Source organism: Cavia porcellus, unplaced genomic scaffold (assembly GCF_034190915.1).
Source record: "Cavia porcellus strain 051 isolate PalLab524CR breed Dunkin Hartley unplaced genomic scaffold, mCavPor4.1 scaffold_40, whole genome shotgun sequence".
Taxonomy (NCBI): domain Eukaryota; kingdom Metazoa; phylum Chordata; class Mammalia; order Rodentia; family Caviidae; genus Cavia; species Cavia porcellus.
The window spans coordinates 4,831,982-4,857,426 of NW_026947523.1; the positions used below are offsets into that span (position 1 = coordinate 4,831,982).

General features: G+C 50.7%; 1 protein-coding gene across 1 annotated transcript in view; it reads left to right on the top strand.

The window, feature by feature from the left end:
• Efcab6 (EF-hand calcium binding domain 6) overlaps window positions 1–25,445 on the top strand; it is a 212,828-nt gene that overhangs the window by 103,820 nt on the left and 83,563 nt on the right. Inside the window, exons 12-18 of the mRNA XM_013153159.3 lie at window positions 2,030–2,140; window positions 4,014–4,125; window positions 9,550–9,717; window positions 14,069–14,128; window positions 14,234–14,394; window positions 15,555–15,704; window positions 17,763–17,931. Of these exons, the coding sequence (XP_013008613.2) occupies window positions 2,030–2,140; window positions 4,014–4,125; window positions 9,550–9,717; window positions 14,069–14,128; window positions 14,234–14,394; window positions 15,555–15,704; window positions 17,763–17,931 (931 nt within the window). The remainder of the gene's footprint in view (window positions 1–2,029; window positions 2,141–4,013; window positions 4,126–9,549; window positions 9,718–14,068; window positions 14,129–14,233; window positions 14,395–15,554; window positions 15,705–17,762; window positions 17,932–25,445) is intronic.

Here is a 25,445-nt window from a genome sequence, read left to right on the forward strand (position 1 = left end):
TGGCTCCTTCTCCAGGCCAGCGCTGGCTTGCTGATCGGTCTCTCTGGGCCCCTAGTGCACAGCCTTGGTTTGTGGCTTCTTCCTATTAATCCCATTTGGTCACATATTTGGTTGAGCTCTGCTGTTTCTCTGCTGCCTCTGTCTGGTTGATCTGTCCCTCTGTGACAGTGGGGTGTTGAGGTCTCCCGTTACACCTGTGTTACTGCTTGCTTGATTTTCCCTGTCTGCCCCTGACTGTCTATACAGTTGGGTGCTCCTGTGTTAGGTGCATATGTATCTATGATTGTTATGGCACTGGTGTGTCTGCAGCCTTCTCATTGGCCCCAGTCAATCTTGTGTTATTCCTCTTTGCTTCATCTTGTAGCTGTTGAATTGATTTCTCTTGCTGTTTTTGAGATATCTTTCTTTGCATGATCACTAGCTGCAATTCTGTCCTCAATCTGAAATTCCATTCTTTCCTTCAATGTGTTGCATATACTTGCAGTGGAGGTTTTAATCTGGATTTCTGCTTGGATCTGTTTCGTGGGTTCCATTTCTCTCCTCTGTTGGGCATTTTTTGTTTCCGTCTTTTCTAATCTCTATTCTTTTATCTGTGTATTCTCCATTATCTTTGTTTTTAGCAGCATTTCTTTTGGTACTGGAGAGATCATTTTCTGTGTAGCCTTTGCCCCTTGTTTTTTCTCTTCTGCTGTTAGCATTTCAGAAAGTCGCCGTGACTGTCTTCTAGGCCCGTGCTGTGGGCTGGGGCTGGGGCCGCACCCACCTCTGCGTCTTGCCCTTCTCTACCTCGCTTTTTCTTGTATTTTGTCTTGTATGTTGGCACCCGCCAACCTCCCATGATATATAGCTCTTCACTAGCATTGAGGCCTCTCTCCTGAGAGATGTCTGCTCCTCAGGGAGGTCCTCCAGGTGTACTTGGTTCTTTATAGCTACCCCAAGAACCTACCTTTTGGTGCTTACAGTTCTGCCATGATTTCCGTGTTGCATCCCAGAGATGTGCTGGGTGCAGAGCCCATCTTGGCCTCTGGATGTCCGGGCTGGGACCCGTCTTCCGGCGGTGGAGTTCTCCAGAGCCCAACTGGTGTCTCCTCACTGTGCTTCAGATGCTTCCCCATGATCGTCTCGCTGATTACATCGCCCTCCAAGGTGTGTGTGCGTCTGTGTACCATGCTGGTGTCCTGGGTCCTGGGGTTTCCGTCGGTCTTAACCTCTTCCAGCCACCCCGCCATCGGGGATGTAGGAGGGGCGCAGAGTGTGAACTCACTGTCTGCCAGTTGGCCCCACTGTCCGTGTCCCGGATGGACCAACACAAACTTGTGATACTAATGCTTGGCCAGTGAGAAGGCCATCTCAGACTCTCAGGGTAAAATCCAGGCATTGGCAGCTCCCCTGGGCTGTGGCCAGGCCTGTTTCTTACCTTTCTTAGCCTCTGTAGGCTGCTTGCTCTCCTTGGCTCACAGCCCCTTCCAACATCTTCAAAGCTACCAAGGTCACATCTTTCCCTGGCTGCTGCTTTCTCCATTTCTAAGAACTCATGTGACGAGGGTGGACTCACCCTGATCAGCCAGAATACTGTTCTATTTCAAGTGCACATTTAAGCACCTCAACAAAATTTCCTTTGCTGGCTAAGGAAAGGAGAGGTAAGGTACCCACAGATCCCCAAGGATTGGGACCTGGACTCCCTGAGGCCATTCTCCTGCTGTCCACAATAACTGAACTCTTCATATAGTGAATGTGAAAGAAATTATTCTGTGGACATTAGAATTTTGACCAAATCCCTTGTTTTCTCCTTCAATCTGTGCTATTCACAGAATGCAGAGATACAAAGATGGGTAATTGGTTTGATTTTTCCTTTCTTTTTAAAAATCAATTTGTAGTGCTATTTTACTAAATGATTTGGTTTTCCCCTAGGTTTGAAGCTTCATATAAATTCATTGCTGCCTGTTTCAGTTCAGCATTAAGCATCTGATTCATGTGGTGTTACAGAAAAAAATATTTACAATAATGTTTCTGTTTTCTTTTAATACAGATTTGGATTTAAAACCACCGCTAGAATCAATTGGAAGCAATTTTTAACATCATATTATGAGCTTCAGGGCTTGGAAGCTAGCAATACCGTTCCCCCCCTAAAGAGAGATAGGTATGTATAAATCCAGCTAAATTCCAGGTGTACAAATCATCTTATGTAGAAGGTTCGAGAATACCTGAGTTACTTTTTCATCATTTATTGCGTGACCAATTAAGCTCCCATCCAACAGTCAACTTTTCCATGATGGTTCACAGCTCATAAATATTTTTCATATTTAAATCTGCCTTAAAGTCTGAGTTTGGGACGGTTATTGTCCCATTTTCTAGGTGCGGAAAATAAGACGTAAGGGATCTTAACTGGGTCAGGCGCTGTGCGCCAGGCGAGGTCCCCCCATACCCACCCTGGCTGCTTACGCTGCCCCCCTCTTTTGAGCACAAAGTATCACATACTGGCCTCATTACCTGGAAAGGAGCAGTAATATGAGCCCCCGTTGGTGGTCACTGTTGGGGGGTTCCGGGGGACGCTGGCCTGGGGCATCACTTCTAATGCCTGTTATAATTTGCAATTGCAATTTCATGGAAGTTGAGATGGGGCCCCAAGAATATTCTTAAAACTACTTAATAACCTGGCACTTCAGAATTTAGACTTCAGCTCTAAGAAGTCTTTTTGTTTGTATTGATGTGTACCCCATGGATTGTCCTACGTAGATCCTAAAGAAACGCATAAATCGGCTTTGTAATCTCAGCATGTGAGGCAAAATGCACCCCAGAGTGAACTCCCCCGGGGCCCCTCCCTGTCAGGATTTATGAGTCTTTAGTGACCGTGCTCCCTCCTCGCTACGAGTTCCTATTTTAAAGGAAGTTACTGAGCTGCTGTATAATTTTCTGGTCTGATCACACCGGTCAGAATTTTAGAAGTTTCATTTACTGTAAAACACTGGGTTCCCAATCAGAGGCAGCCTTGCCTCTTAGGTGACAGTTGGCAGTGTCACAAGATGGACCAGATTGTCACAACCGGGCGTGGAGACACCTTCTGCTATCTAGTGTCCTGCTGTGAGTGTCCCACAACACCCAACGGCAGGCCTTCGTGTCGGGGCTCCTCTCCGGGAGGCCTCGTCACACCAGCGCGGGTGATGGTTTGGAGAAGCAGGTTCCAGGGATGGACTCCGCGTGTATCTGAAAGTGGCCCAAAGTGTGGGTTGCACGCTTTGCACAACGGGAAGAAGCCAGGGTGGCTGTCCAGATGCAGCCAAACCCCCAAACAAACACGGGGACAGTGCCAGGGGAAACCCACCCACCATCCCTGTCACCTAGCAGGAAAGGTGCAGGGGTCTAGTGGAACATTTGTGGTGACCCAGGCAGCTCTTGAGGTCCCTGGAGTGAAGGACCAGAGAGGACGAGAAAGAAGAGACAAAGCGGGGGGCAGGTGGAGCCCTGACTCTCCTGAGGGCAGGAAAGGAGCTGCCCCCCACTACAGGGTGCTTATTTATACCTTTAGCAACTTAGAGTCACGTGATGCCCTGTTGTCCTAGCAACCAGTTGTTCAGATGGCCTTAGGGCTGGTGTTCTCTGGGCTGAAGCAGCGTCCTCACGCAGCCGCCCGGCCTCTGTGTTCTGGGATGGTTCTGCCTCAGCCTTGCACGTGTAGGCAACTGCCAGCTTCAAGGGCTCCCAGCAAGCGTTAAGGAAAAGGAGGGCAGCAGATTCATCCAAAGTTGCTTTTGACCTCCATCCAGGGTGGGTGCACGTGGTCTCCAAGAGTGCGCGTGTGGGCAGTGCAGCCTGAGCTCGACCAGGCCGGTCGGTGGGCGGGGGCGCAGCTGACTGGCACCTGTGAGAACTGCATCCTATTGGATGCCACACCCGCCAAGGGACCAGTGCCCTGTGCCGTCAGCAAGGCGGCTCCCAGAGTCGGTGCCATTGCAGCTGTGCGGCGCCTGCAAGCGTGTAATCTCACGCCCGTGTTTCTCCCCGTTCTTTGGTAGCACCCACTCCCGAAGCCGATCTCGGAGGGAGAATGCCGTCACAAAGCTGCTCAGACGCGCCGAGGCCAGCTCCGAGCCCCTGAGGAAAGCCTTGCTGATGAGCAGCTCCACCGTAAGCCTTGGGTCCCTTCTCGGTCGGGAAACACTGCCACCCTGCATTCGCTCACTTAGCCATCCAGCGAACGTTTTCTGAGCTCCTCTTGCAGGCCGAGAATTGTTGAGGGCTCGGGGTTGCCAGGCCTGACCTCCAAGGTTGTGTCTAATTGAGAGGAAGAGAGCGCATAGAATCAATCGTAGGACAGTAAGGGAACTGCCTTCGGCAGTGACATCCGCACACCGCAGGACAGAGTGGAACGGTATTCCGCACTGGCTGTTAACTAACAAAGAACATTTCCTTGGCTCCAGAACAGCCTGTCTAGTCTTTAATCGTATGATACAAGATTGATTCAGGAGTTTGCAACTGGCTTCTCTGGCTTCCAACCCTGGTTTGATTAGAAGCAGCAGTCGGGTACTCCTGATACACAGGGACAGCTCCCAGGGTCATTTCCTGAGTGTGTTCTGCAACCCAATCACTCATGAATAACCAGGAGTAGAAATTTCCTATCCTTAGACTCGCGTAGGACTCTGTAGAAAACATGTCCTACAGAAGCCTCGGCATCTGTGAGCGTCGCCTGGGGTGTGCTCTGGGGACAGCCCGCTGCCAGCAGGTGGGCTAAGGACCCGGGCGTGCCCTGCTGTGATTGAAGCTGTCCCCTTTCACCCAGGCAGATCCGCCCCAGGACCCCGCCCCACGCATGCCCTAACTCGCAGGTCCACAGAGGCTGGTACAGTCGTGTGATGGTCACAGGTGCAGAGAAATGCGTCATCACATCATGCCACCGCCCCAGAACATGAGGGAGTGTCCTCCTGTCCTTGCACTGGCCGGGAGGGTGCAGCCGAGACACTCCCAGGCCACGTGGTATTCGCCATTGCGTGTGTGGCCTGCCCTTGACCACACTGGGCGACCAACAACTGTATGTACTGGCTTTTGCCCCACACACACCCCTGCGGTGAAGTGTAATTTATAAATTAGACCCAGTAAAAGGCTAATAATAGTAACATTTATTACTGTTATTAGTAAATAATAGAAAGTAGGGAAGTTACAAAGTCAAACTGTAATAAAGTCGCTGTGAATGCGACTCCCTGCCTGCAGCGTTTTATCCCAGTGTCACACTGGCCGCAGGGGACTAGGTAACTGAGGCCACAGAGAGCAGGGGGACAGAGAGAGGGGCAGTCTGTGGGTGGCGGGACTCGCCCAGTCCTCTGCCAGGTAGATGCTGTCACCTCCTGGCAGAGCAGGGAGGGAGCGGGCCTGAATGTCCAGCTGAGCCCCTGCTGGGCAGCGGCGTCCCCAGCCAGGCAGCAGGCTCCCCCGGGCCCAGTCTGCTGCAGGGAGGAGCTGACCATCGGTGTTGGATGGGCCACCTGGACAAGGGTGAGTGAAAGCTTTGCGGAGTTTCCCAGCACTCGGTGCTATTAATAAAGCGAAGCAGTAATTTAATTAAAAATAGCCTACTTTTCATTTGTGCTAATGGAGGGCTGTGATAATGCGAAGCCTCCAAGCACCGGACTGTGTGAGAGTCATCGTTGCACCGTCCAGCTCGAGTCCAGCACAAAGACACACACACACACACTCTCACAATCATGCTCGCACAGTGTAGGTTAGGAATTGAGTCTCTGACCCACACTGGGCCCTGCACTGGGCACTTAAGCTGTGCATGTAGATGGACAGTGCAAAGCCACTGCGAGCCGTGAGCTCGCCCTCCGGAGCATGGCTGACAGCAGTGACGCCAAGTGCCCTGGAATTGCGCAGTGCCTGCTTTCCCGTGGCGCCCACCCCACACCGCCACATCATTTGCCTCAGTCTCGGGCACTTCAGGGTCCTGGAGAGCGCTGGATAAGAGGGGCAGAAGGGGACCCCCAGGAGGCAGGGCCGGGTCTGCCTGGTGAGAGAGCGCAGCCCTGGGAAACAGGTTCCCTGGCTGCTCGAGGGAGGACCACAGAATGGGCAGAAGAAAGGCCGCTGAGACCGGCCCTGAGCCAGGTGTCCCCGTGCTGTTTGTGCTCTTGCAACCCTGCCACCACCTCGTGATCATTTGCTGGTAGCATGATCTTATTAGTGGAAAACATCCCCACCAAATGGTGAATTAATGTTAGTGTTTTGAAGGTCATCGGCTACTGCAAGGTCATAATGCAAGAACCAATAGTATTTTTGTAAACTTCGCAGTAAACAATGTAAGAATTTTAAAATATCATTGCTTATAACATATTTAAAAAATCAAGTAAGTCTCTATATTGAAGATTACAAAGATTGTTTACAGAAATGATACCAATACTTCACAAACTTTCAGAAAGTATGAGAAAAAGAAACACGTTCCACTTCATCCAGGGTAGCCGACATTACCCCAGTGCAAATTCAGACAGAGGCATCAAAAAAAACAAAAATAACAACAAAACAAACCACAGACCAATATCCTTAATGACTGTAGACTCAAAACGCTCATTGAACTAAACCCAGGGACATAGAACAGAGATTAGGTGCAAAAACACAAGGGATTTATCTCTGGATTGCATGGTTGGTTCAACTCTCTCTAATCAATTAATATAATGCATAATATTTATAGAAAACAAGGAAGTCAGCTCTAGCTGTTTCTATTCAGCAGTGTACTGGAGTTCCAGACAGCCCAGTTAGAAAACAAAAGCAGAAATTAAAGCCATCCAGTTTGTAAAAGAAGAGGCAATACCGTCTTTATTAAAGGACAACGTTAGGCTGGGCTGGTGACGCATGCCTGTAATCCCAGCACTCGGGAGGCTGAGGCAGGAGGATTGTTATGAATTTGGAACCAGCCTGGGCTACACAGTGAGTTCAAGCCCAGCCTGAACTGCAGTGTGACCTTGCCTCAAAAAGACAAAAAATAAATTTAAAAATTAATTAAAATAAAATAAAGAACAACATGATCTTATGCTTAGAAAATACTAAAAAAAAAAAAAAAACAACCCTCCCAATACACACACTCCTAGAACTAATAGAGTTTGCAAAGGTTGCAGGATATGAGACCAGTATACAAAAATCAGATAAATTTCTGTGAACTAGCAGTGAAACAATCAGCAAATGAACTTGAGAAAGCAATTCCTATCACAGCAACATCAACAGAGTATAAAATTCTTAGGAATAAATTCATCAAAAGGAATGCCAAGTGAAAACTATGAAAGTTTTTAAAGAAGTTAATAAAAAAGATATAAATAGAAGACATTCTGTGTTCATGGATTAGAATACTCAGCATTAGTAAGATGGCAGTTCTCACCAAATTAATCTATGTATTCAACGCAAATGCTGTCAAGTGGCTTTTTTTTTTTTGCAACTGAAAAATAATCTTAAAATTCATATGGAAATACAAAGGTCACAGAACACCCAAAATAATCTTAGGAGGAAGAACAAAGTTAGAATACTTAAGCTTTGATTTTGTATTTTAGTATAAGCTGTAGTAATAAGGATTGTATGCTGCTGATAAAAAGGATAAATAAATGGATTAATGAAACAAAATTCAGAATCTAGTAATAACCTTTTACACTTACAATCAGTTCATTTTTAACAAATCTAATGGAGAAAGGAAATGTTTCTTAGAACGGTGCTGAGAAAACTGAATCTTCATATGCTAAAAACTGACTCTTGCCGTGTGACAAGTAGACCTCGGTGTGAGAGCTAAAATGATAAAGTCTTAGAAGAAAAGCGTGCACGTGAATCTCGATGGTTTTGTGATAGGCAGGCGTTTCTTAGATACAACATCAAAAGCAAGAATAATAAAGGAAAAAATCAACATGTTGGACTTCATCAAAATTCAAAATTTGTGCTTCAAAAGATACGATCCAAAAAGAGGAAATAAAAGCAAAAAGACAAGCAGACAGGGAGTCAGTGGGCACAAGTCTTGTCTCTTGTAAAGGACTGGTGTGCCCAGAATTTATAAGACTTCTTAGAACTCAGTAAGAAAATGGCCCGATTTTTAAAGTGAGCAAGAGATTTTAATCCCCAGAAGATATACCAGTAGAGCCAATAAGCACCTGAAGAGATGCTCAACATCATTAGCTGCTAGAGAGAACCCCAGTGAGACACCGCTCTCTCCCATCTGAACGGCTACAGTTTGAAAGACAGACCACAGTAGGGGCTGTCGGGGATGTGGAGGTCCTGGAACTCTGGCACTGCGGATGGGCGTGGAAATGGCAGAGCCACTGTGCAAAACGGTGGAGCAACCTTTTGCAAAGTTAAAGATAAGTAAGCACAGACCTCGCAATTCCTGGCCTAGCTGTCAGCCCAAGGGAGAAACAAGTTACACAGAGATGTTCATAGCAGTGTTACGCATGATTTCCAAGGCTAAACGATCCGAATGTTTATCACTCATGGCTGGATTAGCAAAACATGAGCTATTCACTCAGTGTAAAACCCGTAAGGAGCAAGGGGCACGGAACGCTGATGCGTGCCAGCACCTCAGAAGAACTATGCTAGGTGAAAAAGGCCAGACGCAGGGCACCGCCTGTGTATCACGTAATTGTGCTCCCGTGAAATCTGCAGGGAAAAGGCCATCCCACAGGGACCCGGTGCAAAGCCCCTGCCTTAGGCTAAGGATGGAAGCGGGAGGGCTCACACAGGCACGAGGAGTCTGTAGGGAGTGACAGAAATATCCCGGTGTTAGTGGGGATGGCGACACAGTGCCGTGCAATCACCAAGAATCATTTAGCAGCGGTCAGCGGTTCTGATTTGGACCTTTGAAACTGGATTTCATCCCCAGACCCCAAAGCAAGCATGCATGTGTCCCCTCATTTACTTTATCCCAGAGGACTTTGCCGCTTCCTGTGTTTTTGGCCCCACATAACAGTTGATATTTGCTGCTCTCCCACTTCATAAGCCATTTTTCTGCATTAATATTTATAATACCTCCCTGGGAGGCAGGGCTCTTTTATCTTTCCTGTCTTCCCAGTAAACGAGGGCCTGCAAATTTTCATATTTAATTTACTTACTGACAATTTTTTATCCTGGGGGGAAGAGATCTGTTTGGGCATTTTGCTGTAATGTGTGGTCTCCACGCGGCATGGCTGCAGTGTTTCAGGCTAAGTAATTGTCCGTTTATGTAATGGATGAGGTTGGCAGTCCTGAAAACAAGCAGAGCTGATTGACATCCTGAGCACGCTGGCCGGTTGCGATGGCCTGCCGGGAAGTTCGAGCCGCCCAGCTGGGGCTGGGGAAGGAGGACGCTGGGCTCTAACACCTGGGGAAGCGCCAGCCTCTGCCTCAGACCTGGCTTTGCTCCTTGGGTGCCACCTTCTGCCAGTCCTGATGGGGCATCACAGGAAGTGTGCCTGGGGTACACGCCCCGCTCTGGACACACATGTTATGCGATGGTCATCAATCATGACACTCCCATTTCAAATCATAGTCCTGTGCTAAAAGACCTGGTCCTTCCACACCCTTTAAAACGTCCCTTGTTTACCCTCTCCTTCTCAGAAACCCGGCGGACGGATGACAGGGGACGAACTGAGACAGATCCTAAGTGCCACGCTGGTGAAAGTCAGTGACTCAGAATTCAGAGAGCTCATGAGGACGCTGGACCCCGAGGCCACCGGAGTGGTCACAGCCGGCTCCTTTCTTGACCTGCTGGAAGCCAGCCCCAAGGTAAGCCGAGGCCTCCTCTTCACGGCAGGCGCCTGAGGATGCTCAGTCCAGTAAAAGACGCAAGGGAGGCGGGGCTGAGCTGACATTAACGGCTCCACGTTGTCCCCTGACTTAGCTTTCCTTTTAGCAAGAGTTAAGTGATTGAGTTATTTGATTCTGAGCCTTATGGGAGGACTATACCTGACATTTCTGAACACGCACCCTAAGCGGCAGCCCTTGGTGGACAGGACGCCGCAGCACCGCCACCGCCCTGTCGTGCCAAGGCGTGTCCGGAGAGATCTGGTGTCCGACGTTGATTCTCCAGCTTGAAAAATAACTGTTCACTGTTCTGTATCAAAACCATATACTAATCACAGCTGATGGCCTCTAGTGACCAAAACTTGATTTTATTGTTCCTTTTGAGGAAAAGCTGACAGTTTTATTATGAGAAATGTGTCTTATGATAATAGCTATTACGTTTAAAATTTTAAAGGATTGCTTAAAAAAGTTACAAATGTTTGGTGATTCTGCGAATAATCGGCAGCCGTGGTCGAATACGTGGGAAATGTGCAAACCGACAAAGTTGAAAATAATGATAAAAACCCCAAATCCCGATGCCCAGAAATCCCCACAATTAACATGCTGACGAATTGTCTGCTGTTCTGTGTGTGTCGCGTTTATTAAGCCAGGATGCAACTCGCGCTGTTATTTCTTAGTAGTGTGTGAGTTGGCGGTACACAGTAAGGACATTGGCCGGGGGCACCGGTGCCTGTGCCCGTGCCGCCTGACCTCACTCGCTCCCACCCTTCCCCCTCCTCCTTCCCCTTCCTTCCCTGCATCTTCCCAGCCCCGCAGCCCACCGCTGGCTTCCTGCCGTCTGTCTTTTGTATTGCCCTTTAAATTATTTACGTTTTGGGTTCTTCATCATAGAGAAAGCACGTGATATCTAACCTATGTGCCTGACATTTCACTTAGCATTGCGGGTTCAGGACGCATCTATTCTACAAACAATTCAAATGTATCCTTCTTGATGGCTGAGTAGTACTTTGTTGTGTAAATATACATTGCTTTTCTGTCTGCATTCGTCTGTCCATAGGCTGTTTCTGTGATTTTGCTGTTGTGAATTACGACCCCATTGCTGTAATCTAATAGCTTAACTCTTCCGGGAAGATACCCAGAAGAGGTGTAATTAGGTAAAAAGGAATTTCTTAGATTTCTGAGGAATTCCATATTGATTTCCACAGTGGCCGTACTAGTACACATCCCCAGCAGCAATGCAGAGGGGTTCCTTGTTCCCCACAACCTCTCCAGCAGTTTATTTTTGAGTCTTTTGTAATAGCCATTCTGATTAGAGTAAGATGGTGTGTTTTTTCTGGTTTGCTTTTCTGTAACAGCCAAAGGTACTGAACCTTTTCTTCATGTATTTATTTGGACTTGTTTTGAGAGGTGTCTGTTCATTTCAGTCGCCCAGTTTTGATCGGATCTCCTATGTGGAGGAGTCTAATTTTTTTTTAGTTGAGTTCCTTATATATTCTAGTTATCAGCTGTTTGTCTGAGGAGTAGCCGGAAAGAATTTCCATTCTGTGGGTTGTCTCCTCACCCTGTTGGTCATTTCATTTGCACTGCGGAAGCTTTTTAATTTGGTGTGGCCCCATGTGTTGACTTGGTGTGCCTTCTTATCCAACCTGGGCTCTGTCCAGGAAGTCCTTTCCTAGCCCTGTGCCCTCACGAGCTTTACCAAGCTTGTCTCCCAGCAGGCTCAGCGGTTCTGCGTTCCGGTCTAGGCCTGTGGTCCATTTGGGTTTGGTTTTAGTGCAGGCCAGGGGTCTGCATCAGGTCTGCCCCTCCTGCCTGGGGACAGCCAGTTCCCAGCACCGGCTGTTGGGGGCGCTGTCCCTTCGCCAGCACTTGTGATTGGCCCTCAGTGCTGCGTTTCCTGCCCGCCCCTGTGCTGAACGTGTTAGTGTGAGAGTCTTCTGCTGGAGGTTTTTGAATCTTCTACATAAGGGATCGTGACATCTGCAAATTAGGGTAGGTTGGCTGCTTTCTTTCCCATTCAAACCCTTTTGTTTCTTTCTCTTGCCTGGTTACCCTGCCTAAAATTTCGCGTCCTTCACTGAGAAGTGCTGGGAGCAGAAGCCCTTGCCTTTCTCCTGCTGTGGGCGGGGACGCTGCCCGCTTCTCCTCCTTTGGCAGGATGCCGCAGTGGGTTTGTCAGCAATGGCTTTTATCTCTTTAAGGTAAGATCCTTCTGTCTATTTTTGTCAAGCTTTTTTTAAAATTATGAATGGATGTGAATATTGTAAACGCTTTTTTCTGTGTCTGTTGGTATGGTCCTGCGATTCCTCTTTACTTCTGCTTGTGTGGTGCATCGTGTCTATCGATTTACAAATGCTGATTTACACATGATAAAGCCAACTTGGGCCCGATGCAGGTCTTTTTAATGATTTGTTGCCTTCTCTTTGCAAGTGTCTTGCTGAGGATTTTTGCAGCTATGCTCATTAGAGAAATTGACCTGTAGTTTTCTTTTCCAGTCGAGCCCTTAGTACCTGGGTAATAATGCTATATGTCGTTATTGTTAAACATGAAATGTCTCAGGGCCTGTCTCTTAGGAAAGCGGATGGGAAAGGCTGGCAGGGGCCAAAGGTAAGATGGTGGCAGTGTTTGTGCTGCACGGGCAGGTTAGACGGGGCCTCTGTCACCAGGCATCATGTGAGTGTGTGTGTGTGTGTCAGCTTTCTGTTGCTGTGACAAAACACCTGAGAGTGACAAAAGAGAAAAGGTTTCTGTTGGCTCAGGATTGGTCTGTGGTCATGTGACTCTTGTCCCTGGGCCAATGGGGAGACCAGGCAGCATGATGGGGAGAACATGGCGCCAGAGAGTGGATCCTCTCCTGGCAGACAGAGGTGGGGAGGGGTTGGAGGAGATGGAGCCCTTAAGTCATCCCCCATGACCCCCTGCCTTCAGTGAGGCCCCCTCTCAATAATACTCTCAAAGCCCAACCTCGTTCTGAACCTACCTGTCGATGCAGGAAGAGCCCTCGTGGTCCAGTCAGCTCCCCGAGGCCCACCCAGAGTCACCTTTAACACAGCAAGGCTTTAAGGAACATTCTGGATAATGACCACAACAATACACAGGCCGGGAAGGACACCTCGACTCAGTTACTGCTGGCACTTCTGTGCGAGGTGACATCAAGCCAGGGCACAGAGGCCACTGCTGGGAGAGAGCTCGGGTGCCCATGTTCAAAGCACAGCGCCCCCACCCGGGGCAAAACGTTTACGTCCCCGAGACTCGGGTCTCTGTCTGGGAGACAGGCTTGACAGCACACCCGCCTTGTCAGTTGCTATGGCGATTTGGCAAGATCGCACACACTCGAAATGCTGAGGATCTAGTAAACATTTAGTGAGTTCAGGCACCGTTTTAATATTACGGTTTCCTGAGCGTGCCCACCTCAGTGTGCACAGCACATACTGGGCACACACGGGACGTCTCTGGCCAAGTCCTGGCTACGGACTCCTAGAGCCCGGGCACTGGCCACGCCTTGAAGCGCCAGTCCTGCCTCTGCACGGGCAGAGCCTTCCTGTCTTCACTGCCCACTGCGCCACAGGGCCTGGCTCTCGGGTCATGGGCCAAGTGAATGAATGAGAAAAATCAGAACGCACGTGGGTGCAGACAGGAGAAGAGAAAAATCACTGATTCTAGCATCCAAACCGTGAGGCCCGCTGTGCCACTGTGCCGTGTCCTCCAAACCTGAGTGTGTGTCCACACACACACTCACACACACTCTTTTTTTTTAAACCCCAGCTTATTGAGGTGCAATTGATATTTTAAAAGCTGTGCCTACTTCATGTTTACCCTTCGATGAGCTGAGACACGCGCTCTCGCTTATTATTTTTATGTAAGAAGGGGGTGCTGTCACTGGTGCCTCTTTTGTCTCCGTTGTCATCCTTACTATATTGTGAGCATCTCACGGAAATTCTGCTACACAAGTTTAAAAGGTAACAAGTATCCCCCGCCATTGTAATTATGGGGCTTGCTTTTTGTAAATTTTGCCACAGTCAGTATCTTAATATCCGCTCGTGTGTATCGCTTCAGGACTAATGTTTTAGTATAAAATTCCAGAAGTTACTGAGAGGTTCCTGTGTGGGAATGTGTGTTTTGTTACTTTATCTTGTAAAGAGGAGCGTAGATGTGTAAGGTGCTTGCACGTCTGCATACACCCGAGGCTGGGCGCACCCCCCCGCCCCGAGAGCCCCCGAATTCCTCCACCCTGCTGTCAGGGCGTAGGAGTCACGTGCAAGTCCAGCTGCCTCCGAAGCTCCCGCACTTTCCAGAGGGCTTCATATTTACATCCTTTCTCTTTCCCACTTAGACGAGGAAAACGTCTCCCTGTACAGGCGCTAAGACGCCGCTTCCCTTGGCATGGGTTTCTGTAAGTAGCGCTTGGCTTTCTCTTTGTGCCGCCCTCCTACGCCCCCAGAGTGCCAGCACGCCGGGCACCCGCGTGCAGCCCAGTGACTGTGTGTTTCTGCGTTAGGTGGAAGCAATGGTTCACGACGCGATTGCTAAGAATCTGCAGGCTTTCTGTAACATGCTGCAGTCCTACGACCTCAGGGACACGGGGCTCATGGCGCAGAGTAACTTCAAGGCCGTCATGCGCGTATTCTGCCCATTTTTAACGCACGAGCACTTGAAAAAGTAAGTTCTCGGCTCCCCAGAGTCATTCCCTTAGTGTTTCTCACCAATAATACCCTTAGTAATCCTAAACATTCTTTTCTGTGTATTTTCCCAGTCCTAGTAGATAATATTGATAAATTGAACAAAATGTGGAAAAAGAAATCAGCCCTAGGGCTAGTGGGTAGCTCAGAGGTTGCAATCCACAGCTCTGAAAAAGGAAGAAAGACGGGAAGGAAAGAGGGAGGAAAGAGGGAGGGAAGGGAAGAGAGGAAGAAATCCTGCCGTTAGTGGTTTCCTACATTTACGCGAAATATTCATGTAGGTTAAAATGCTAATATAAGCACTTATGTGATTCCATAAAATTCATTTTTTAAATATTATGTCTTTATTTAAGTATAGTGGCTGGGTACATAGCTCAGTGGCATCAGTGCCTGGCTGGTCAGCCCCACGTCCTGAGTTCAATTCCTAGTACCAAAAAAAATATTTGGTATTTGAGTATAGTTAACAAAGCTGCACATTTTATAATGTAACTGGGTAAAATTCCGCCTGTGTCCACATCCACAAGACTGTCACAAGAAACCAAGATGTCACATGTTTTCACTACCCACTAAGAGCCTCCTCATGTCCCTTTGAAATTCACTGCTTCTTCACATCCAGAAGCCAACACCAACCAGCTGTCATGGTAGATTTTTCACATTTCTTAGGAAATGTGACAAGACATTCTCTTTTTTGTGTGACCGTGTTGGCTAAGTGTAATGATAGTGGGTTTCAGGCATGTTGTCAAATATTTCAGCAGTTTGTCCCTTTTCGTTGCCAAGTAGTACTCCACAGCATGGTTCACTAACTTGTGTGCACATCCTCTGTTGCTAGACATCTGGTTTGTTTCCAGCTTGGGGCTATTACAAATAAAGCTGTACATACTGTGCAGCTCCCTGTGTAGACACATTTTGATTTCTCTTGGGTAAGTGCCCAGGAGCAGAATGACTGGGTCCTCTGGTAGCTGGGCAGTCAGCTGCCAAGCTGGTTTCCAAGGTGGTTGTCCTGTTTTACATTCCCGCAGGCCTGGGCGAGGGCGGCACTTCCTCACCTGTCCACCGATGCTTGATGCTTGGCAGACGGAGTCAGGACTTTTAATCCCAGCCCATTCTAATGGGCGTGCTCTAATTATTTTTCAAATTCAGACTCTGCTATAAGTTTCAAGATCCGACCTCAGAAAAGATCCTTTACAAGAAGCTTTTGGCCTGCATTCGAGTCAGCGGCTCCCCCACGGTCTCTCCAAAGGATCAGCCATGCGGACATTTTCAAAAAGAAGAGGGACAGTTCTCCGGGAGGTAAAATAAAATGCAAGGGAAGCCACCTTCAGACCACAGTGCTTGGGCGACAAGGCAGTTAGTAAATCTTGGTTGGTGAGGTACTTGGGAAGTTCGTTGTTTGGATAGATGGCTCGCTCTGGGTACCCGTGACTACAGCAAAGCAGGGTTTTAGAAATGGTGAATCTGCGTGTGAATGTTTACAAGTGTGAGCACTGGCCTTTCCTTTGGGTCACTCATACACGTGGAGGCAGGACTGGGTTACACACCCACAGCTCGTCTCGCGGAGCTGCCCACAGCCGCTGCCCCGTACCTTGCACGCACTTCTCTTCCTTTCCAGAATCCTCGATTCCTGACCACCACGCAGTGTTTATTGCAAATCACCCCAGCAAGCCAGCCAGCATTTCCTAATAAGGATAACAGAATCATTAAAGCAGTCATCAAACTGAATCATAACAATAAAGCACAACTAGCGAATCCATTAAAAAAGCCGGACCCATGATTATTCTAGAGCTTCCTTTTTAAAAAATGCAGAAGTCATGTAATGAAAAGCTATTACGTTAACCTGCTCGTTCACGGCTTATCATAAATCCGTGGGAAAGGCAAAACCCCACGGACTTCACTGGGTTGTACACCTTTTAAAAAGTTAAGTGTGGAGCAGCGGAAATACCTTAATGATATGCTAATGAAATTTGAGTGTCTGGCTTTCCAGCAGTAGCTGCTTTATAAGCGAGCAGGAAGGTGGTATTTCAAGGAAAAGGTTAACTGTTCTGCAATTGGATACGTCTGCTTCCTGAGGCCCGTGGAAGAAGTAACGGCAATTAAGCGTTCCATAAAACCATGTAGAGTTTGGTCGAGGCCTCCTAAAAGTCAGGAGAGAAGGGAAGCTTGGAAACCCTTTCCCTACCGCTGCCGGTGTCTTCTATTCCCCGCCAGGGGGCCTATCATCTTCTATTGGGCTAATTAAAGAAATAATAAGGAAATAATTATCTTACATACACACACAATGAAATTACATTTTATAAGCCAAGTTGTTTTCACCCATAAACTCAGAATAACTGTGGCTTCCCTTCCTTTTCTAGAGATGTTTGATGACTTCCTTCCTTGAATCACCACCGAATGGCCCACTTCCTTAATGTGAAGCTTTGTCCTGGGCCCTAACTTTAAATTTTCATAAATCCACCTCTCCCCTGCCCGCCCCTGAGTGCCCCAGCTTCCGGCCACTCCCTCCAGCCCCAGCACCCTGGAACCCCAGCACCCGGGACCCCAGTACCCTGGGACCCCAGCACCCGGGACCCCAGCACCCGGGACCCCAGCACCCTGGGACCCCAGCACCCGGGACCCCAGCACCCGGGACCCCAGCACCCTGGGACCCCAGCACCCTGGGACCCCAGCACCCGGGACCCCAGCACCCGGGACCCCAGCACCCTGGGACCCCAGCACCCTGGGACCCCAGCACCCGGGACCCCAGCACCCTGGGACCCCAGCACCCGGGACCCCAGCACCCGGGACCCCAGCACCCGGGACCCCAGCACCCGGGACCCCAGCACCCGGGACCCCAGCACCCTGGGACCCCAGCACCCGGAACCCCAGCACCCGGGACCCCAGCACCCGGGACCCCAGCACCCGGGACCCCAGCACCCGGGACCCCAGCACCCTGGGACCCTAGCACCCGGGACCCCAGCACCCTGGGACCCCAGCACCCGGGACCCCAGCACCCTGGGACCCCAGAACCCGGGACCCCAGCACCCGGGACCCCAGCACCCGGGACCCCAGCACCCGGGATCCCAGCACCCTGGGACCCCAGCACCCGGGACCCCAGCACCCTGGGACCCCAGCACCCGGGACCCCAGCACCCTGGGACCCCAGCACCCGGGACCCGAGCACCCTGGGACCCCAGCACCCGGGATCCCAGCACCCGGAACCTCAGGAGTCTTAGCGCGGTGGTGATGAGAGCGCCCCCTTCAGGCCCAGCAGGAAGCCGGGCTGGGAAACCTCGTGAGGCCCGCCCAACAGGGGCCAGTGAGTCTGTGTGTCAGTCCACGATGCCAGCTCTTAAGCGCTTGCTTGTGATTTCAGAACCAAGCCCACCAGGGACAGGACCCCCACAATCAAGAACATGACCCGAGATGAAGCCATTGAAAACCTCAAAAGCCGCATCAAGCGGCAGGACCCAGTGTTCAGGAAGCGATTTCTGGAGGTCAGCGGGGGCCTGCTTGGGAAGATCGGCCTGCGGGACTTCAAGAAGGTAGGAACCGGTGCTGGGCGCGGCTTCCTCTGCAGGAGAGGACTCGAGGTTGTCCTAGGACAGTGCACATCCACTTCTAGGCCTCTTTCAATAGATGGAAAGATGCTTTTGGCCAAAAGCTGCCATTGGCAAGTTTCTCCTGCAAAGCAGGAGGCCAGTTGCGGACACTCCACCTCTAGAGAGAAAGCAGCCCACTCCTCGGCCCTGCACTGGTGCCTGGGGCCAGGGCAGAGTGGGGGACACAGCTCAGAGCTGCTCGGACCATCTACCTGCCAGGGAACCCTTCCCACGGTGTGAGATCACAGAGCTGGGGTTTGGTCCTCTAGAAAGTTGAAAAACAAAAAGCCAACCTGGCGGTGAAAGGCAGGGTGCGCTGGGTGCTAAGCTGTGCACACTGACCAGGCTGGCCAGCTGGAGCCAGGGAGGGCTCCCTGCAGGGCTCCGAGGCCCAGACTTCTCAGGGATTCATTCAAGGATCGCTGAGAGTTCCAGCCACCGTCCCCTAGCTATTTGGCGCTGGCTGTTCCTAAGAACGCGTTCTGGCTGCAGTGTCACAGTGCCCACGTGGAGAAGTGTCAGTGGTGATGCGAGGGCTCCCGTGAAGAGCCCTCACTCGAGGGGACCCTGTTTCTCTGATGCCCGTCCTGTGCCAGGCACAGTACCCAGCCTGTGTGTCCTGCTCCTCAGCCTGGTGGTGGGGCATCCTCATTCTGGGGTGCAGCACACAGGTGGGGGGCCGTAGAAAGAATGCAGACCCCTCTGTCCACCCCCAACACAGCAAAGCAGAGGGATGGTGACGAGGAGGATGAGCAGAAGCGGCAGAGCCACACAATGTTGGAAATAAGGGGTGTGGAGGGGCGGGAGGCTGTGAAGCGCTGAGCTTCCCTGGGTGGCAATCGGGCGGCTGCCGACCCCTCCCTGGTGACTGGTGAAGGGCACCCAGGCCCTACCTGGCTTCTCCTGGCACAGGGCAGTGCCCGTGTCCAGGGCAGGAGGGACTGCTGAACGGTGCCAGCTGACCCCTGCTCTGGGGCCGGCCCGGGGCCCTGTTCCTGCTGGGCTCTGTCTCCCCAGTGCTCCAGGAGTGTGGGGACGCCTCCCACAGAGCAGCCCCAGTCCAGAAGGGGAAGCCAGGTTGCAGCGAGCCTCTGGGTTTTTGCAGGGCTCTGCCCTGTGACCAGCGCGAGCTTTGCTGGTGCGACCTCTGCAAACCAACCTGACTGCTCCATCCAGCATCACTCCCAGAATCTTTGGGGAGGCGGGGTGGAGGTGGGGGAGCAGCTGAGCTCACCCTGGAAATTCCCACCCCCTTGGACTTGGAGTACCTTGGGTCCCAACTGCTTCCCTGGCTCTCTGAAGCGTTTCCGGTTACTCCTGTCAGCGGGGTTTACTGGCCCTCAAATACTAGATCCACCCCGGAGCTGAGGTCTGTCACTGTGTTAGGGTTATTCGGCTTTTCAGGAGAACAGCTTTATTGGTATCATTATTCTCCTTATCATGTATTTGCTTTATATTTCACGTGTTTCTGTCAGTATATTGTTTTCTTTCTTCTACTTGATGTGAGTTTTACTTGCTTTTTCTAATTTCCCAGGTTACATTTTAGATCACTGATTTTCAGCCTCTATTTCTCTGATGTACCAATTTATATCTGTATCTTTCCCTGTAAGTATAGAATCAGCCACCTTATACAATTATTGGCAAATCTTCATTGTCACTTAGTCCCAAATACATTCTCATTTCCCTTGTGATTTTGTTCTTTTTTAAAAAATGGTTTATCTTTAAAAGGGCATCTCACCAGGTGGAGTGTGCGTGACTGTAACCCCAGCACTCGGGAGGCTGAGGCAGGAGGATCATTGTGAGTTTGAGATCAGCCTGGGCTACAAAGTGAGCTCCAGGCCAGCCTGAACTGCATAGCGAGACCCTGTCTCAAAAAGACAAAAAGAAAGTGTGGTTTGCAGCTTTCTAGTTTACCTTTGATTACTGACTTTGCAGTTGGTTTTATTGTGATTAGGTGACTTTTTAGCAGTGCGTCTAGCACAGCGCGATAGGTTCCATCCTGACAGTTCACATACGCACAGAACGCACCTTGCTCGTGTCCACCCTGCTACACCCCATCTCTGATGGCCCCGATTTCCACCTCTTTCCCCCTGTATTCCACATACAGGAGAGCATGTGAAACCTTGAAATACGGCCTGGCACGTGAGGCGGGGACCTCACCGTCTGTCTAGCTTTGTGCCTCCCGGCCCCGTAGGCAGTGGCAGGCAGTGCTCGGTTAACAATGATCAGTCCAAGCTCCAGCACGCTTCCCACGCCTTCCCCCGTCCTCCTGTTGATTACACTTACGTCTTTTGCCGTTAAAATGTTGTAGTTTTTTTTTTACAACCACGTCCCTCCTCCTGTTTTCCTTTTTGAAACAAATTCTGGATGAATACAGTTTGTTACTCGCCCACCCCCAGCCTCCCCTAGTCTTCAACAAGGAACGGATTTTGTTTTAATACTTTTTTTAAAGACAAGCTTTAGATTCACAGCAGCACTGAGTGGAAACGGCAGGGAATTCCCGCATCTTCTGCCCCGGGGGTGCCACCTGCCCACAATGTCTCTCACGTGGGTTCGTCCGCTGTGACCTGCGAACCACGGCGGCTGCAGTCTCTGCTTGTAGACGGAGTGGTATTTCCAGCTTGAAAGGGACTCACGTTTAGCGGTATTCGCACCCAGCGGAGTGCTACCGCCGTAAAGAAAGTAAACAACCCTTGTAGCCAAATGGGTGCCACTTGAGACCATAATTTTTCCCCAGTACTGGGAACTGAACTCAGGACCTCGTGCTTGCCAGGCAGGCGCTGGTGCCGCTGAGCTAACTCCCCAGCCCCGAGGACAGAGTGAGTGAAATCATCAGACCCGCAAGCTTAGATACTGCACGGCTTCTCTCACACGAGAAACTCAAAGTACTTACACAAATAAAGAGCAAAATAGAAGACAGACAAGCAGGTCAGGGGAGAAGTTCCAATAACTGCTCAAATGACCTGTTCTACTGTTTCAGAAATATCTCATATATATGCTAACTTACTTCATTTCTTCTAGTTTCTCTTAGTTCATTGCAAAGAAGGTTGTGTGCCAGTATCTGTTTGTTTCTTATTTGTAAGGAGCCTTTTTGGTTATGTCTTCTATCTTGAGTAACTTCTTGCAAGATTATGATACACAGTATACTATTGTTATCTTCTTATTTTGTTATGAAATCTTACTGTTTATAAAAACACAGTACTCACATTTAAAGATTTAATGCATATTACCGTATTACATTTCCAAAGACCCTGTCAGAGTCATCCCTGTCAGGAGTGCTCGGGAGTCCCCAAGCTCCGAATGTTTACCACACCTCAGTGTAATAAAACTTTTACTGTGTGCCAGCACACGATCGTCAGAATTATATTCATTATTTTCATTTGCATTTCTGATCCTTGACTTACCTTTTCAACTGGCTTCTTGCAAGAATCTGTGTTGTCTTATTTTTAAACTGTAACTGTGTGCGCCCCATGAACAGGTTTTAGGGTACAGGGCTGGGCTCTTCTGTGTCTCCCTGCTGGGCAGAACCGCTGGCTTTGCCGTTTTCGGGATTCTTACTGCACCGGGTTCGGGACCTGAAAGCTTCCTTCCGTTCTGCTGACTTGTTCACCTGTTTCTGTGCCAGTGCAGTATGGCTTTTAGTTTAGCAAAACGAGTCCTTCCTTGACTCTCTTTCTCTCTTTCCGTCTGTTCTCAGCTCTTCTAGGGCCAGGCTCGTATTCTGCGCATGAAACTTAAACTCCTGTCCAGCCCCCCACCTCCCTGCCGCGGTCCCAGGTTTGCTATAGAAACCATCATTAGACTTGCACTAAGTTTCTTTATTAAAAGCCTGTGTCCTTTTGAACACCGATGTACAGGAACACAGAGCCCAGAGGGGACAAAAACCCCTGGAGCCCCCAAAGTAGGGGCGTCCCTGAGCCTCGGGCCCCAAGGTTCGTCATCACTGCTGCCCTTTAAACCTGACCTGACTGCCAGGACCCCGGGGCACCTCCCTGGGAGGAGCTGGGCCCTGTGTGCTGTGTCCCCAGTGTTCCGAATTTGTCATCAAGATACTGACTTGGTTCTCCGAGGAGCACTGCGACTTCACACCTCGCACCCACCGGCCAGGTCGCCTCTGGTCCAGATGCCAGCGATGCCTGGAGTTCCCTTGGGCTTTGGAGGCCGGCTCTTCTCACAGTTTTAAAGGTCGCTGGGAGGGTCGGCGTCCGTCACTCTTGTGTCATCTGGTGCCATCTAGACATGATTTCCGACTCTTTAGGCTCTGTGGGGACCATGTACTTAAAGAGAAAGCAAAGCAACAAAGTCAAGCCAGCATCAGCATCGTCATCGTGATGCCTGCAACCGCACAGGAAGGAAAATCCAGCGTGGTGAGCTTCGAGGTCACTGCGAGCACACTGCCCCCCTGTCTGGGGTCCGATGCTGGGCACCACGGCGGAAGGAGGGGCGGTTTTGGAAGTGTAGTGCTGTCACATCCCCTGTGGACTGGATGAGACGAACGTGGGGACCCCACAGGTCTGACCTGGGACTGGACTTTCCCACAATCGGGGGAGAACCAGGATTCAAGCCACGGTTTCTGGCCATCAGTGTCAGCGAGAGGAAGCTGCAGACCGAGCTCTGGAAATGGTCCCCAAGCTCGGGCTCTGCCATCTCCCTCTGTGCTCTGTGAATGCAGAGCTCCTGCCACACGGCTGGATCTGAGTGCCTAGCTGGCTTGTTGTCAGTGGCCCGCGCATCCCTGGTGGTAACACCCACCAGAGCCACTCACTGTCTTCATCCAGCCCGCTGCAAATGCTGAGGTTGGACCTGGCGCTCTCCGTGGCTCCTAGGGTTGAGCCTGGAGCTGGTGTCATCCGGTGCGGTCCAACCCATGTGTCCCCTCGCTCTCAGATGCTAGCCCAGTAGCCTAGGGAAGCCACAGCCCTCTTGTGTCACCCGTCAAACCCCCTCTGTTGTGAGGTTCTTCTTCCTACCTGGGTAGTGCCAGGCCCGAGCCCTGTATCGGGGACCTGGCCAAGATCCCCAGCTGCCTGTCTGAGGGGTACAGTGAAGGATAAAATGAGAAACTGGGACAAATTTAGGAATGCAGGATGGGGGGCTGGGTGGTCAGTGCCTCGGGATGGACAGACCCAGATCCTCCAAACTGGCCGCTATGTATGGGGTGTGCACAGAGCAGTGGGTGCATGCAGTGATGGGGGCCCAGCGGGAGGTTCCAGGCTGGCAGAAGACTCAGAGTTCGAGGGCACTGCAGCCAGCGGGTAATCCTGGGGTAACCCAGGGTAGAGATGATCATACGCTAAGAAGGGTCTTCCTCTGGAGCCTGCTATTTCATCTTGGTAGTTTTGCTTTAGTCCTAGTAGGTGGGAGAGGATGGCCCATCCCGAGAGTTCATGGGAAGGATGCTAAATTAACCACTGTGAACCCATGGTCCCCAGTACAGTGGGGCCAGCTCTGCCCTTGGCTCTGTGCTGGAAACACCCTCCCCACAGAGATCCCCACCAGCCAGGTCTCCCCTCTTCTTCTTGGAGATACTCTGTGTCCCTCAGCTTCAGCTCCGCTCTTCACAAAGGGAAACCCACAACTCCTTCCTCACCCAGAACCCAAAACCGCCTCACAGACCAGGCCTGCTCACAGCTGCTCACCTCCTGCTGGTTTCAGAGGTTCCGTCTCGGGGGGGATGAGGGGGTCCGGGTGTTCCCGGGAGCATTCACCTAAAGAGTTGGAGTTTTCTGCCCGAGTACAGAGATCTCTGCCACTTGCACGCTCCTTCCCGCCGTGGCACTCGTGGTCTCCTGTGCCTCCCTCGGTCATCACAGCTGATCTCGGCCCCACCTGCAGCCCTGGTGACACAGCTCTGTGGGCTGGTGGCTGGGGTGGAGGAGCGGCAGGTCCTCCGCTGGAATGGGGAGCCAGCACCTGCAGTTCTACAGAGACAAAGCCCCGTGTGCCTGTTTCATTCGTCTGACTGGAGATGAGTGAAGAAATCGAAACACCATCGCTTACGAACAAGAAACCCAGGACTCTCTGTAGTTGGATCACAAAATGTCTAGAGAATTCCCAGTTGAGGAACTGAAGACCCAGCATCCACACCTGGTGAAGTGACCCAGTCACGGCACGAGCCCTGCCACTCGGCACCGTCCCTCCTCCTGTTCCTTCTGTGTGCGTCACAGGACAGTGTCGTCTTGTCCCCAGGTCCTGACACCGGCCATCCAGGGCCGAGTAAGCTCCTTGAGGTGTGTGCATGGGTGTGGACTCTCGCAGTGGGACTCAGAATCCTTCCTGATGCCACAGCGAGTGTGGTGAGCTGCCTGTGCATGAACGTCCCTGCCTCCCCTCTAGTCAGCGATGGACCTGGTGCTCCTGGGATGCAGAGGTGACCTGTCTGTCCAGTAGTAATTGGGAACCTGTGGTGTGTTCAGCCAGTACGAAGGACTGGTCTGCGTTAGAAGGTGGGGGGTGTGGAAAGTCAGATTCTGTGTGTCCGTGCATGTGTGTGTGCGCGCGTGGCCCAGGCTGGAGAGGACTGGGAAGGCTTTTCTTGGGCCCTGGTACCTATATCTTTTTTTTTTTTTTTTTCTTTTTCCTTTTTTATCGGTACCGGGGATCGAACTCACGACTGCCTGCTTGCAAGGCAGGCACTTACGCCACTGAGCTAAATCCCCAGCCCCGGTACCTACATCTTTAGGGCCTGCCCACCATAATAACCCAGCAAGGGTTCCTGGGAGCCCCCTTCCAGGATGGCCAAAGAAGCCTCCCCTGGACCAGCCCTCCCAGAGACACCACATCTAACGTCAGGCAGTGTTAGAGAACGAGGTAAACAATTACTACAGAAGTCGCCAAACCACCCCCAGATGTGGAAGCCAGCAGGTTCTGGAGGGGAGTCAGCTCTTGATGATGGGTGACACTCTCTAGCTTTTCACCTGAGTGAGGGCAGAGAAAACACCAGCAGCAGAGCAATCGTCTTCCTGGCCTGAAGATCTAGAGGGAGGAGTTCTGGTGCGATGGTTCCCCTTGACTGTCAACTTGATCAGCGTAAAGAGACACCTAGGAGATGGGCTACACACACCCCTGGGCATGCCTGGGCGGATCATGGTGGGGTGACCTCAGAGTCTGTCCGCTCCCTGCCACTCTGCCTCTTCCCCTTCCTGTCTGCCTCACCATTGGAACCCGCCAACTGTGGCCTGAAAGCTCTGACACCACAGGCCAGGCAGACCTCCCGAGTTAGCTTGCAGTTGTCACGTACTTTGTCCCAGTGACAGAAATCTGACCAGTACATCTGGACAGCCCGTGTCACTGGATAGTAAAGGTGTGTGTCTATGGGCGGCTGTGTTGATGAGCAGGCTCTCCAAATGCTGGGTGTAGATTCTTCCCGAATTTTAGACTGGCCCTGAGCCACCCATGCACAGGGAAGATTGCAGATGGTTTACCCGAGGATCAGTCAACACTCTGAAATGGAGCTC